This window comes from Coturnix japonica, chromosome 15 (genome assembly GCF_054131305.1).
Source record: "Coturnix japonica strain WE chromosome 15, WE-NBRP24, whole genome shotgun sequence".
Taxonomy (NCBI): Eukaryota; Metazoa; Chordata; class Aves; order Galliformes; family Phasianidae; genus Coturnix; species Coturnix japonica.
Window position 1 is genome coordinate 10,849,891 of NC_140677.1, and position 15,562 is coordinate 10,865,452.

At 50.7% G+C, this 15,562-nt stretch overlaps 1 protein-coding gene across 1 annotated transcript; it reads right to left on the reverse strand.

Annotated features, from left to right (window-relative positions):
* Positions 1-6,700: 6,700 nt before the first annotated feature.
* Positions 6,701-15,547, reverse strand: UQCRC1 (ubiquinol-cytochrome c reductase core protein 1). The gene is made up of 13 exons (XM_015875418.3): positions 15,456-15,547; positions 14,641-14,781; positions 14,119-14,205; positions 13,221-13,350; positions 12,253-12,451; positions 11,561-11,640; positions 11,335-11,450; positions 10,920-11,063; positions 10,047-10,207; positions 8,960-9,045; positions 8,411-8,499; positions 7,797-7,872; positions 6,701-6,922 (listed from the first exon to the last, which is right to left on the reverse strand). Exons 1-13 carry the CDS (start codon positions 15,516-15,518, stop codon positions 6,858-6,860), a joined length of 1,437 nt encoding a protein of 478 aa, XP_015730904.1. The 5' UTR covers positions 15,519-15,547; the 3' UTR covers positions 6,701-6,857.
* Between the last annotated feature and the right edge of the window lie 15 nt (positions 15,548-15,562).

The following is a 15,562-nucleotide window of genomic DNA, read 5'->3' on the forward strand; positions in this document are numbered from 1 at the left end:
GCAGTGTCACCTGCCAACAAGCAGGGATGCTCAGGGCAGCTGCAGGCAGCTTTCCCATACACCCGCTGTTCTGAGCAGGGGAGGAGTGGAGGTGCCCCACTGCTCTTACAGGCAACGTGAGCAGATCATCCCAATCCTCTCTGCAGCCAACCCTTGTGGGGCCCCTAAATCTGCTTCAAAGGTCACCATGGCCACAGGTGTCCTCCAACTGCCCCATGGCCGTGGGCCTCACCCCAGGTCAGGGCCATCCACAAACCCTCCTCCCATCACAGCTCGCTTAATGAAGGCAAGACGGCCTGTCCCAATTAGGCAGGGGCTTCATTAATCAGAGAGTGGAGGGGTCTGCCAAGGGTTCTGCCGCTGGCCCTGGGCCCGGCGCTGGCAGAGCAGCTCAGGGTCACTGGTGCACGGGCAGAGCTGGGCACACTGATGCTCTGCCATCGCCCTGGGCCCAGCAGCATCTCTGTGCAGGGAACCCTAAAAGCTGCAATCCTCCCTCTGCAGCACGAGGGACTGCTGGTTCTTCCTGGCTCCCCCGCATACCAGGACTGGGGAAGGAATCTGTGCCTGCGGAGGGAGAGCACCAGGTGTGCGTGAGTCACGCTGTGGGGGGAGAGGCAGCCCTATCTCCAACCAGAGAACCCCACTGCAGGCATTCCCTCAACCCCAAGCTTCAACCTAAACCCTCCTTCTACTCCTTCATCCACCCTTTGTCCCTGCAGCTCCAGGCTTATGCCCTGCAGCCACAGCCACCCCAATCTCAATGGAACATCCTCAAAGCTGCTGCCTACCCTTTCCCAACCCTGGAGGGCTGGCAGCCAGTGCTGGTTCCTGCAGCCTGTACCTGGGGTTCCCCATCTCCTGGCTGGGCTGGCCCCAGGGGAGCACGTGGTCCTCCCGATGGCATCGATCAAAGCATGCAAACCCTAATTCTAACCCTACTCTTAGCCCCAGCCCCTCACCCTGCCAGTCCCTCACCCTGCTGAGCCTCTCCCTGCTCTGCGCGTGCCTGGCAGACGCCCTCACCGCCGGCTTAATGGGAAGGGAGGGAAGGGAAAAGCTGTTTTCTGCAGCCTGGGGTGCAGTTCCAACCCCACATCATGCTGAGCAGTGAGTCACGCGGCACAGCTGGAGCGGGGCTTTGGGCTGCAGATCTGCGCTGCTCTGTCCCATAGCACTGTTGTCAGCTCCTGTGTGCTATGAGTGGGGGGCAGCAAAGCCTGTGTGTGTTTGCATGCATGCAGGGTGGCGGCTCTCGCTCCTTCCCTGCAGCAAGGGTTGTGCAGGCTGCAGAGATCCCTGCCTGGCATCTCCAGCAAGGGCAGACAGAGAGGGAGGGGGCAGCTTCCACTCCATCATGAGCTGGAGGGGGCTCAGCCCTGGGCTGAGTGCATGGGGTTGGGGATGGCTGGTGTTACATGGGGAGGAGGGACTGGGGGGGCCGCCTTCATCGGGCTGGTTGGGACATGCTCCAGGAATGTCTCCCAGCCGCCGCTGGCTGTCCCAGCAAAGCTTGGCAGGGCTGATGTGTGCCTTGAAGGCACCCTGTGACACCCTGTGACAAGAAGCCACAGCGCAGCAGGGCAAAGCCTCAAGCAGAAAGCCCATCTCTACCCAGAGGGATGCTCTCACTGTTGGTTCATAGCCATCCCAGCATGCTGGAGTCAAGAAGCCCCAGTCAGGCTCTAGGACAGCAGAGGGGGACAGTAGAGGGTCGTGGTGGTGCTCCAGCTGTAGGGGACCACCCATACAGCCCAGTTTATCCTGCAGAAATCCAACTCCATGGTCCTGAGCATGGACTGTGCCCCACCGCTCCCAGCCCCATTGCCCCCACCCACATGGGTGTACAGAGGGAGCCCACCTTGCTCATGGGGATGGACAAAGGCACGAGGGATGGGGAGCAGCAAAGCTACCCCTACATTCTACACGGGGCTGGTGCTGTCTTCTCCCATGCTCACCCCATGGGTCCTGGCACAAGTCTCTATCTGCTGCTTCTTTGCAGCAGCAAAGCACCCGCCCTGGGGGCACGTCGTCGGTGCAGCTGCGATCACTGAGCTCCCTGCCCAGCCCTGGCTGCAGGCTCTGCAGGCAGGCACTGGGGTGATGCACAGCTTAACAGGGCTCTGAGGGTTTGTTCTTCCTTCAGACAACAGCAGAGGCGATCACTGCTCCAGTCCTGCACTGCAGCTATGTAAGAGAGGGTGCTCAGCTCAGCTGTCCCAGCCCTACAGCCTTTCTCTTTGTACAATCCTGTTCCAATTGCCCTTATTTCCAGCCTGGGCTACAAAATCTTAGCACCAGGAGGATGGGGTGGTTGCTCAATGCTTCCTCCCTGCCTCTATTAAAGTGTTTCACAACCCGCACCCACACCCCTCTGGAAGGGGCTCCAGGGGCTCCATTGCACATTCTGGCAATGCTCAGACAGAGTCCCTATCACACACTGCCAGCACAGGGCTGTTTGAGTTGTCCCTAGGCACACCTTGAGTCAAGGCACATAAGTAATGGCACACGCTGCTTTACCTGCAGGCTGACATCATGCATCCATACTCCTTACACCAGCTGGTAACACCGGGTTCCCAGCAGCACCTCCATTTAAAGCTACCTGCAGCATGCATGGTGTATGGGAAGGATAAAGCCTTGGGTAGTGCTCTGCTGGAACATCCCACAGCCAGGTAATGGAGGCTGCAGAGGGACGGGAGCAGCCCTGTTGTGGACACAGGGATCTGTGCTGCAGAAGGATTTACGCAGCACACGGGACCAGACTTGTCCTCGGCGCTCTCCCCTGAGAGGCTGTGCCATTGCTCCTTCGGCTCTTTGGCTGGGAGCCCATCTCCAGAAGAAAAGAATAAAAAGGACCAAACATCCGCCCTGCCCTGCCAGGGTGCATCGCTGTCTGTCACCATGGGAACTCATCCCCTGCGCGGACCCATCCGGGATGACTTCATATCTCCGTGAGCAGGAGGGCTGCGTCACCGCCATGGCATGGGGCCGGCGGCTGCACGGCGCACGCAAGGACCTTCAGCCCCATTCAGCCCCACAGGCAGGGAACAACATGGGGAAGGCAGAGGGCAGGAGGTCTGCACCCACAGGGACAGCTATGGGAGCAGTACGGGGCTCTCACAGTGTTGCCACGCTCACCTGTGAGTCACAGCTGCGTGCAAGGCAGCAGGAGATGGTTGTGTCCCCATGTCACCGCGGCTGCGGCCAAGAGCAGCACATCTGGAGCAACTATAAACAATGTGGGGGAGCGGGACAGTTGTGGCCACATGTGGTTTGGGATGGGGGGAAGGGATGGGAGTGCAGAGCTGCCACGTTGAGCCTGGGTGCAGGGCGTGCAGGGCTGGGTGCACTCAGCAGCTTCTTCCTGGGTGCCCTGGCACCGCTCCCTGCCCAATGAGCCAGGGCAGCACCTGCTGGGAGATACAGCTGCTGTGCCCATGCTGGAGCTTCCTGGTGTAGCACATGAGTATTCAGGCTCCTGTTTCAATGTCTTAACTACATAATTAGCCTTGCCCCAATCAGGTCACATGGCATTCGATCCAACTGCTGTCCTTGTGCTGTATGATTCTCATACAGAGCCTGAAATCATTCCAGTGTGCAGCTCTGGTAGGCGATGCAGGGCATCCAGAAAACACATGATGGAATGGAGCTGGAGAGATGAAAAGCGAGAACCACTGATCCTCATTGAGTGGCATGTGGGGTGAGGCAGCTTTAATGAGGATATCCAGCTCAGGCTCATCCCCTTCCACCCAGGCTGCTGAAGAAAGAGCAGAGACAATGCTGACACGTCCTGCACCGTGCCCCACTCAATCTCACACCGCCGGGGATGGCTGGAGCTGGCAGTCAGGCCTGGATGGGCCTTTTGTCCGCTTCTTTGCTGAGCGAAGAATGCATCACAGCTTTAGATGAGCTGTTTCCATTGGGGATTTCAGGCCATGCATGCAGGCAATGCTGCTCTCCTGGCACGCTGTGTCCACATGCGGCACAGAAGGCACAGCGAGGTGCGGGTCTGCCATACACTGATACCAACCTCTGCTGTGGAGATGCTGCATCATAAGGAGCATTCATCCTTCTTCTGAGCCTCAGCAGGAGAGCTGCTGGAGAACTGGCCCCGAGGGCTGAGGGCTCTCCTCCCAGCAGCTCGCTGGCACCAAGCAGAGGCACGGCTCCAAACCTCCCTGCTTCCCCGAGGACAGGCTTGGCTCAGCACCTATGATTAGTATCAACTGTACTTTCCGGGGGGGACAAGGGGGGTAATTAGTTCAGGTGAGGCAACTACCGACAATTGGCTGCTGCAGCCCGTGTCTCTTGGCAAGCACCCACATCCCCAACAAGCAGCTCACATATCAAAGGGGCTGCCTCCTCCACAGGCAGACCCACCCTGCACAGCTGCCCCTGCCCCACATGTGGGGGGTACTGAGAGCTTTCCTTGCTACATACCCCAGTGCAAGGCTGCAGCATGGGGGGAAAAAACATCAAGGTACTGCACAGAGCATTGGCTATACATGCACAAAGCATCCTCCTTCCCAAACCCTCCTCTCAAGGTGTCAGAGAGGGAAGGCGATTGCCTGGAGGTAATGGAGGGTGTAAGCTTCAAAGAAGGAACTTTACGGAGGAAGGATGAGACATTTAACTGCGTAAAAGAGGAGGCAGCCAAGGCCAATTCCTACATCAAATGAAGTTTATCAGCACATTCTAATGGGATCCCAACTAACCTTCCAAGTGAAGTAGCAAAATAAAACACTTCAGCCATTGAGAACTAGGCTGGTCAAAGAGCCCCGACAAACAATCCTGCATTGTCCAGGCAGCCAGGAAACAGATTTATTAGGTCACCTGGGCCATCTCCAGTTTCAGTGAAATTGTCCTGTTCTAGGGATGGTTCCAACTCCTCCTTTGGCACCGCTGCTGTCCTGCACCAGACAGTGCGAACCACAGGAAGGGAAGGGGAGAGGTCCAGGAAAACACCTCGCTTTTTCAAGGCTCAGGAAAAGCGTTTTGATCAGATGCTTCTGTCATGCCAGGCATTTCCAAGGTTGGATTCCCTTGGACTAAGGCTGCCCTGATGGTGGAACAGAAACACACACCTGTGGCGACCTGCCAACTGGATCAGGGCTTCACATCCCCCAGCACAGAGGGACTCAGCTGCCAGTTATCCAACGAGTCTGCCCAAGTTCCAGGTGATGCTTCCCAAGCCCCTCACTGAGGCTCTGCACACAACGCTGCTCACCAGAGCACAGATCCTACAATAGATCCACATGGATTAAAGCATGTGGAAAAACAAAACCACCAAACCTCCCAGCTCTGTGCAACCCAGGCGGCCTTGCAGAGCCCACTCAGTGTGTGAGTTCCCACTGACATGCTGCACCACCTGCCTCTTCTGTGCAGAAACAAAGCAGTCTGGAAAGCAACAGTTGCAGAGGGGGTTGAATCTGCTCCTCAGTACAAAGCAGTGCAGGAGGGGCTGCAGATGGACCCAAGGAAAACCCTTCCTAAGAACCTTCCAACAAAGATAATACACAGGAAATGCTGAAGCAACAACGTACTTCTGCCAGAGCACCCTGCAGCTGGTGAGAAATACAAGGAAAGAAAGATCACTGTGGGGGAAAAAAAGTATATCAAGCAATGGAAGACAGGAGGATCACAGGCTAATTGCAAACACAAACCTAAGGCAGAGCCATTTACTGGTTCCACAAGGCGTTAAGTGAGTTTGTTTAGTTTTGCAGCCCTCGGTGCACTTACAACGAGCCAGAGCTTGCGATGGTAGTTAAATCCAAATTGCAGAGAGAACATTTAACAGTTTCAAACTTGCCTCGTATACGCAATGAGCTCAGACACACTGACTCCCTCATCAAGAATCCCGATTCAGCACAAATGATTTAGTACACTGGATTAGTCTCAAGCGTAATGACTAACCCTCAGAAACTTCTACACTATTTTTAAATCCCACTTGTCAGGGCAGCACCTGGAAATTAAACGAGAATCCCTGGGAGACCTATTCCAGAGACAAAAGGGAGAGGAGAACCCGCAGCTTCGCAGTGTAAGCTAGTGCCACCTGGTGGGAAGCTGCCCTTCAAACCCTGTGCTCGGTTTCATCCTCTCCCGTGTTCCAACTTCCCGAGGGCAAAATAAAGGAGCACCCAGGTAACTCTTCCAGCTTGTCAGACCCTGAGGTATCTTCCAGGTGTAGGACAGGTCATTCTATACTTCAATATAGACAGGTGAGACTGTCTGGATGGATGGTGGCTCATAAGTATGAGGAATACACAGATTAAGGGCTTACTGAGCTGGCCTGCAGCAATTGAATTCTAAAAGATGACAGGCACCACATGCCAGAATGGGCTCTTGACTGTTGGAAAGGTATCCATCCAGCAACAGCTCCAGCTCCTTGGAACATCCTGACTGCTCGGCTGCACTGAGGCAGCATCAGGCAAGGCCAGGTTGATCACGTTCACCAATTAAAGCAGGTGGTGGGAACTCAGCTGGCCAGTTTTGCCTGAAACTGAACAAGGAGAGAGATTACACAAACTGCCCTCCCCAGGGAGGCAGACAACCTAACAAAAGGGTAACAAACAGCATGGACAGAAATACACCATCACACCGCAGGGCCAGGAAGAAGCAGCCTTTCTGAATATACAAGGACAACACATGCGACCCAGCAAGACACAGTCAGCGCCCACAGCAGAACCAACTCCATGTAAGATACATTTATCTTTTTTTTTATTATCCATTTATCACCAAGAAGATAGCCATTTTGATAGGACTCCTCCTTGTCCCAGTATACACGACATTCAGACAGACAACTCTGGGAGCCCTGTCACAGTACGGAGCATCACTGTTCCATCCAGCAGGGACACATCCTACAGACGGACCCAGTACATGCCACTGCGGATACGGTTGTAATCCAGCAGCTGTTCAATGGGACCTGAGTGAGCAGAACAAGAGTTAGTCACTGGAGCTGTAATTAAAATCACTGTGTGGTTTCCCGTGGTTGTAAAGCAGATGGTGGCAGAGCACACTGTGCTCACAATCCACAGTAGCTACGTGCAAAACCTGGTAACTACAGCTGAAACCTGAATCAGGAAAACTGGCAAATGCCATCTCCTGATAGAGAAACCATTGCTTTTTTCCCCCTCAGAACACATTATTTGCTCATGTTCTTCCACAACACCCAATACAGCTTCACATACAAGTATGAAATACAGGGAACCACCAAATCATGGAGATTTTGGCTAATTCTTTCCAACTTCCTGCTTGAAAATCCTCTCCGTTCTGCACTGCTCTACTTTGCAGGCCCACAGTAAGCAACTGCATGGAGGAGGGGAATCCACAACACAGGAAGGAGGAGGCAGCAGAGCAGAGTTGAGCTGCTCAGGCAGGTTTTCTAAGAGGAATTTATCCTTGGCCAGACAGACATGCCAGAGCAGCACAAGAGGACTGGGCCCCTTTGCTTCCCTTACATAAACCACCATGACCCCAGGGTAAGGACACCTGGCAGAGGCCATTGGGCCCACACCCAGCTATGGGACTCCCAGTCTTAGTCATAGCTCCACACCAAGCAGAGGTGGGAGGACAGCCAGCAGCTCACTGTCATTGAGTCTCCATCATCTCCATGTTTGATCTCCTGGCCAAACGTGCTTTGGCACACCTAACGTTCAGAGGCAGGAGAGTAATAACAAAGAGCCAGAGCAGTTAAGAGGCCAAAACAGACATGTAAACAGTGCCTGTACTTTGCTTCCATTCAACTCTTGATCACCCCATCTTTTGAGCTACCACGTACTAACCAACTGGTCACTTACCAACTGCTGCAAGCGCTGGGCATTTGTCATAGATGTATTTACTGCATACATCCCTCACCATTCTTGCATCAACAGCCTAAAGAGTAACAAACAAGCAATTAATGACCCTTCTGGCAGACTTAGATTTCTCAAAGCTTCAAGTTACTACTGTTGTTACATATGAAGTTAATTAAAAACGTGCTGTTGGACCCATGGAGGCCTTCCACACTAACTGTCCAGCCCTGGTCTGCAAGGACAGACACAGTGCTCTCCTCTGAGAGCACTGAAGACATGGCAGTCCAAAATCTGAAGCCTCCAAAGGTACACAAGGGCTACAGAATTATACAGACTAGATGGTGGCCACCTCCAGGGAAACTGTTAATGAATTTCAGGTTGGGCTGTTTAACAAAGCTCTATGTCCTCCTGCTGGGATGGAGTGGATTTAGACATGTCACAGGATACATCAAATCTTTGCCAGTACTCTAATGTACTCCTAATGGTGACCTGACTGCCTGGGCTCCAGGCAGCATACCTAAGGGAGAAGTAAGCCTTGCATTGCTGAGGGAAACTAAGGCCAGAAAAATGGCAGTGCCAAGTGTGCTCAGGGCTCCCAAAGAAAACAAATGGATACCTACAGAAATCCTGGAATCCCATTCCTCCAGAGAGATACGGCGTCCATAATTTAAGAGATGGCTTCCAATTGTTTCACACACCGGAGTGGTACCTAAATGTTGAAGATACTGTCAGCAAAGTTGAACAGTTTCCCAAAACTCACAGCCTGATCATCAACCAAAGCAGACAACTCTAGCCATTAAGCAGGCTCTAATGAAGTCACGGTAATTGTGCTAAGCAGCTTCAGCAGGAACTAAGCAATGCAAGCACTCTTCCTGATCTCCAAATCATTACTGCCAAGGCAGACCTGCTTGGAGGTCTAAATTCCAAATTCACCACACAGTATGTATCTATTATTCACCTGCAGCAGGAAAATGTCAAGTTTACAGAGTCAGAGCCAGCCTGTAGCACAACAGGCTGTGATCAGCTACCTTGAAACCATGGAAGGAGAAGAGAAAAGGAGCTTTGCCCAGCATCTGCCAATAGCACTCTAACATACCCAGCAGAACTCCTGCTCCCCACCAGAAATGCAAAACTGCTGAGCAGCTTTTATTTTATAAACCAGAACATACCATCCAGCTGAGCCACCATGGCATTTCGCAGATAGTTCTTGGCTCTCTTCACCTCTGACTCAGTGGTGCTAGTGCACAGACGCATCCTGCAAAAGACAGAGGAAGACCACCAAAGCTCTTAAAGGCATTTGCCTACTCAGACAGAAATCACGTTCTTCCCTTTCCCAAGTCTGCAGAAATACGCTTTTAATATCACTTGTCTTGCAGGCCCTGAGACTCATTCCTGACCACCATAGTGCAGCTAAGAAATAGAGAGCAATGAACAGCAGGAGGCAAGTGAAAGAGCTGGAGCTGATAGGCAGGGAATATCAGCCAACAGTTTACATGCTGAGTTGCACTCACAAAGGTCTAAGCAGCTCTGGTGTCGACTCTAGCTTGTCTATCAGGCACAGCAGCAAGCAGTCTGTGGTATGCTATCACAAGAGAAGGCAGGCGTGTCAGCTATTCCCACACATGCCAAGCTGCTATGGAAACTGATGCTGAAAGAATAAGACAGTTATACAGAGTCTGTTTGGACTCCAGCTGTTAAATCCCTTCCTCCCCTGCCAACTGCAACGTCTCTGGGGCAAGGGCTAACTCCATCTGCTCCATTCACAGCACAGCACGGCTCTGAAGCTCAGATGCAACCTTGATCCATTAATGGCACATAAGCATACAGAGTAAGACCAACAGAAGGCCTCAAATGCTGGCATGGCTCCAATAGCAGAGCATGTGTCAGTCACAACAGAACTGTTTGGAAGACAGGAACTCTGCTTTGCCCAAGCCTAACGGGACATCAGATACATGTCTTTTGTACCTAGGAGAGCCTTGTCTTTATGGTCTCACTTGTACAGAAAAAGTCAAAGCCTCAGTGCTAATGTGTGGAAGCTGTGAGCCAAAGACCTGAAGAAACCAAAGGGATTAAAATCCTCAAAAGCAATCCTGACACAATTATAGAAACCACTGACAGGATCACATAACCAGAATGCAAGTTACAGAGGCATTCATGCAGAGATGCAGCACTCTGAAGGCCAGACACAACCTCCATCAGCTTACTCTCCCACAGGATCAGATCTTAAACAGAAACCTTTGCCAGAGCTGTACTTACCACTCGCCCTGAGCACAAAACATCATATCATCTACAGACAGAGGATCAGCGACAAAATGAAAACCAAAGAGGCCAGTATCGGAGTAGGAGGTGTTGAACGTCTGGAAGCTGTGGCAGAGTTTATGCTCCACAGCGAGCGCAGCTAGTCTGCTGGACAGGTGCTGTAAGGAAGGAGATACCATCAACCATTTCAACTAGACAGCCTCCCCAGAGCTCACATTCTTTCCCCCTGAGCTGTTCTCACAAAGACCGCAGACAAGACAGAGCGTAACACTTATCAAAGGAGAGTTTAATTTAAGCCCTTCATGTGGGCAACAGATGAGAGTCACAGCTGGAAAAGCCACACACAATAGCCTAGGAGTCCACACAGCAAAATCTTTTCCCTTCCCAGCATCAGATGAGGAACTGGTACATATACCAGTATAGAAGTGGAGATATTGGCAAGTACAAGGTTTCCCAGTAGCAGGGGTTAGCAGTCAAGACAAATTATAGACGAGAAAGGATGTAGTATTGGGGCTTTATACAAGTTCCAATTGCTTTATATATGCAAGGCAGGCTTGCATCAAGAGACTACAGGTTACTCCATAATGTTTCCACCATTGAGCAGTCAGGTCATGAAGGCAGGAAAAGCTGCTCAGAATTAATCACCTGAACTTCTTCCAAACACAGCAGAAAAGGCCCAACTCATCTCCTAGCATCACATCTTAAAAACTATCCTGGGTTAGCCTCGATTACACCTCTACTTTCCATATCTCTGACCAAATCTGGAAGCTAAACAGAACAGCCTCCCATAAAGCAGTTTAATCTGGTGGCTCCACAGTACCTTGCAGAAAAGACTCCATGCTCTCCCTATCACATTCCCAGGTCTCTTACCTTGCCACCTCCAAACGTGCGGTCATAGCGTCCAATGATTGCATTAGCCACATGGAGGACAACGTTATCAGGATCAGCCCATCCTGGCCCCTCCACAGCAAGAGCAATGTGGGCAACAGGCAGAGCATCGTCTCTGGCACGGATCTGGGAAGTCACCAAGGAACAGGAAAGAGCTAACTGAGCATTTTGATGTTGTCTGCAGTCTGATGCTACACCAAGTTGACAAACTGGAGAACTTCACATTATCCCAGTGAAATAAAATTGCCTCAGGCTCTATTGAGGACAAATCAATTGCTCTGATGAAGTATTTCCATTAGACAATGTGAGCAATAGTATCATATTCTTACTGGACTTTGTTTCCATCTAAAAGCCAACATATTGTGACAATAAGACTAAGAACATGCGAACACTTTACCTCGCTCCCTGTGAAACGACAGCGTGGCAGAATAGGCACAGCATCCTCTTTGTATGTAAAGGACACCCCACTGAAGTGTTTCTTAGCTGCATCTACCAATTCCTTGTGAGAAATACCTGTCAATAAGGGAAGTTTCATAGAGCTCCATTTAACAAAATCATCTTATTTTACATTAGAGATGCATGTCAGGGGGTTGATCACTAGAGTCTCAACAATCTGGGCTTACCTCCAGCAGCTGCCAGGACCATACGAGGTGCCTTGAAGTGAGTATCAACATACGAAGCTAGGTCTGCTCGAGTCAGATGCCTAGAAAGCACAAAGAGATACCTAATATATCAGCTTCTCAGAGCTGGAGGGATTAGAGACTGAATTCACAGTGTAGAGGAAAAAGTGATGCTGTTGATTATATCAGTTATGGGATAATAATACTTTCCTGAAGTACATCTGCACTGCCTTTTTTCCCCTGCACTCTAATACTGGAACACAGAGAAAGGAAACAGGTGGTCAAGAGTTAAGGACAGAGTTCAAATGCAGACCAGAGTATCAACCCTTGGTCACAGGGAAACCAACACACTAACAGGTGTGAATGCTTGAGGCCACTGCTTTAATGAGCACCACTAGCTCTTAATGCCTCTAAAGGCATCAAACCAACAAGTATGGGAAAAGGTTCAGCCAAGCCCTACCACCATCAGATCATACATGAAAACTGATTCTGGAGAGGAACATGAGCAGCATTACACATTTACCAGCACTAAGATGGAAAGCACAGTCCAGACTTATGAAGCCCATGGGCACATATCACCTCCACATACAGTCTCACTTATTCCTTGCATACACTCTGACTGGTTTTCTTGCAGGAGTTATGCACCCCAAAGTCTGAGCCCACAAGTCACATAGTGCAGCCAGTCTATAGCTTACTTGATGTTCTCTGTGGTCCCCTCGACGGTGCGGGCCAGTGCAGTGCCCTGGAAAGCAGTGGCGTGAAGGTAATCAAAGGTAACGTTAGTCAAGTCATTGTCCATTTCTTTTAGCTCCTGAAGGATGACACCACGCTCCTTCTCGATCTGAGACTCCTCCAGGGCACAGTTCTGCACAACGTCAGCCAGAAGCTCTACCACTGCAACATATTTGCTACATTAGCAATCAAAAACAAACAAGGCAGCAGGGATACAGCAAGAGGGAAATAGACTGTGCCGGGGTGGTGGTGCAACACAACATATCTACTCCCACAGCATCAGAGAGGGACAAATAACACAGTTTTAGGATGAAGAAATCTCTAAACCAGCTTGCCAAGCATCTGTGATAGTTCACCATTGCCAGCAGAAAGTTGGCAGAAGGTAACAAATACAGAAGGTGATGCATGCCAGAAACAAGGTACTGTTGTAGAAACAAGCTGAATTATTGTGGAGAGTCTGTGATGTCTACAGAGTGGTCCACACTTACAGTAGGACTGAGTCATAACAATAGCTCTGACTCAAACCACCTCCTCTGGACAAAACTGACCCAAAGAGGAGCCTGCACACGATAGGTAGCACAAAGCATATGTGACATCCACAAGAGCGGCACTGAGCACTTCTGACACAGTAGCTGCTGCTAACAGCATTTTCTTAGCTCCATAAAGCAACTACACACTACTGAACCCCTACCCCCTGCCTTCTGGCAATACAGAACAGCCTGACAAAAAAAAAAAGAGGTTTGTAAGGCTGCTTTTAGGTACAAGTGAGCTTACAGCCTTAAAGCACCACCTCTTGGTTAGTGCTCCCTCCAACTGCCAAATACCGTCTTCAATTTACTGCTCAGCAACAGCCTCATTCCCTGGTCAATTACTATAAAGTATACTGGTGGGGGAGAAACACCTGCTTTTTTTCCGCCACTGACCATCCTACCTTTTGGCATGTCCTTGGACAAAGCCTTTATGTAAAAGGCACTCTGCTCACGTGAGGTGTACCCATTGAAGTGAGCTCCCATGCTCTCCACTTCCTTCTCAAAGGCAGCACAAGGACGGTTCTTTGTGCCCTAAAAGTATGCAGAAATACATAGATAGTGAACAGTTCCCCCACATAGCTGAAATAAAGCAGTAAAAAGAACAGTAAAAACCTAATGCAATAAAACCTGCCACGTGATTTGTAAAAAACAAGAGCTGGTGCAGAAAGCAAAATATTTAACACTTGGCTTATTGACTATAGCTAAAAAATGGCTGAAATGTATTTTGAAATGCCGAATGAAACCCAAAGGAAAGGAGAAAATCTAAGCTAAAGTACAACAGGGGCTGAACAGTGTAAGTAAATATGGACAAGTCACCACTAAAAACAGGAAGCAGGTTTCTAGTCCTTTAACTAGCAATATTTGGAGGATACCAGAATAGGAGCAGAAAATTGATTCTGAAATAGAGATTCAGGTCTGCCTGCTACCCTGAGGAAACAAGTTTCATCATGGTTTTATACATGTGTTACAATAAGCTGGGATAGTAAGGAATCGCAGCATCAGAGAACCAGTCCAACTTATTGCTCATGACTTTTTTCCTTTAAGAGGAGAAATACCAACTAAAAAATACTAGCTGTCTTCATTCACAGCCCCACATTCAAACAAAGACCACCATAGAGACTAGATGCCTTTTAAAGTTTATTGTTATACTACGTGCAGAGCCTCTGAGATTCAGATGAATTGATTCTGATTCACAATTACACCTCTATTAATACCTGCAGCCTCCAAAGCAAGAACTAACATGTCAGTGAACGTCTGGAACATTGTCTCCATGCAGCCTTATGCCAGACCAAGTCTTACCTTAAATGCCAGATGTTCCACGAAATAACCAGCTCCATTGTTCTTCTCATTCTCATAGCGGCTCCCCGCCCCAATCCACACACCCACCTAACAGCAAAGATAGCAAGCACACATATTAGAAAATAAACAAGCAGACAGTATGTTCCAAGACTTGTGCCATATATATAACAGCAAGAAAAAGTGTGCTTCAACAGTAGCCCCAGAATAGGAACATGCACCAGCAACTATTTTCAGTATGCATTCAAGCATTGAACACAGCAGTTTAACAAAAGCCATTGACAGGTTTGCCTAAGATGAAACTACTTCTGGTCAGTTACTGCTTACATGTGGGACTACATCAGTGCAAACACTGCAGAGCTCAGGAAACCAGTACAGTGCAAAAGCTTGGAAAGAAACCAGGCTAGGCACAGTATTACTACAGTTTGACTGAATAACAGAGAACTGGGGCAGTCTTCACCAAGCTTCAGTTCAAAGCCAGGTTTGTCACTATGGGAAGTGAGTCTCAATCCACTCGATGCTCACCGTGCACGTCGGCTGGCTGGACTCCTCCGAAGCCACTCGCAGCCCGTTGTCAAGCGTGGTGACGTTCGTCTCAGGGATGTTCTGCAGTGTCTGCGCGTAGGTGGCCGTACCACGGTTCCTTGTCAGAGGCAGCAGAGTCGCCTGGAACAAAGGCTCACAGCACTCAACAACGACCAGAACCTCTCCTCCGCCCCACAGGCCTCCAGCACACACACACACAGCAGGGCACACTGCTGGGCCGGGCTGATGACAGCGGCCCTGTTGTACCCACAGCCCGCAGCCCCCACGGACCACACAGAATCACAGAATGACCCGGGTTGGAAGGGACCTCAAGGATCATGTAGTTCCAACCCCCTGCCTGGCAGGGCCACCAAACATACACCTTTACTACATCAGGTTGCCCAGGGCCCCGTCCAACCTGGTCTTGAACACCTCCAAGGACGGGGCATCCACAACCTCCCTGGGCAGCCTGTTCCAGGGCCTAACCACTCTCCTAGTGAAGAACTTCCCCCTAACATCCAACCTAAATCTTCCCTCTTTTAACTTAAAACCATTTCCCCGTGTCCTGCTATTATCAGCCCTTTCCAAGAGTTTACTCCCCTCCTGGGATTAAGTTCCCTTCAGGTATTGAAAGGCTGCAATGAGGTCACCACAGCCCCCACAGCCCCTCGCGGCCCACCCGTCCCCGTGACCTTCCGGGCCGAGATACAGGCCGTGTCCCGCCGCACAGCACACCCGAGCTGCCCACCCACCCATCCATCCATCCACCCATCCTTCCCAGCTCCCAGTCTCCCCGCTGTCACACAACGACTCACGCAGGGATGGGGGCTCCGCAGCAAAACCCGCCCGGCCGCCCGGCACACGAAGGACGCCGCCATCTTGTCCCTACAGCGACCGAGCGGGCTGCACTGCGCATGCGCCA

Bases quoted from the DNA above. Each gene is read 5' to 3' on its own strand.
- UQCRC1 (XM_015875418.3), bottom strand. From the start codon at position 15,518: ATGGCGGCGTCCTTCGTGTGCCGGGCGGCCGGGCGGGTTTTGCTGCGG. The intron at 14,206-14,640 runs GTGAGCATCGAG...CTTTGCTGTTAG, and splicing joins CCAGCCAGCCGACGTGCACG to GTGGGTGTGTGGATTGGGGC. The intron at 11,451-11,560 runs GTAAGCCCAGAT...CCTTATTGACAG, and splicing joins GGTCCTGGCAGCTGCTGGAG to GTATTTCTCACAAGGAATTG.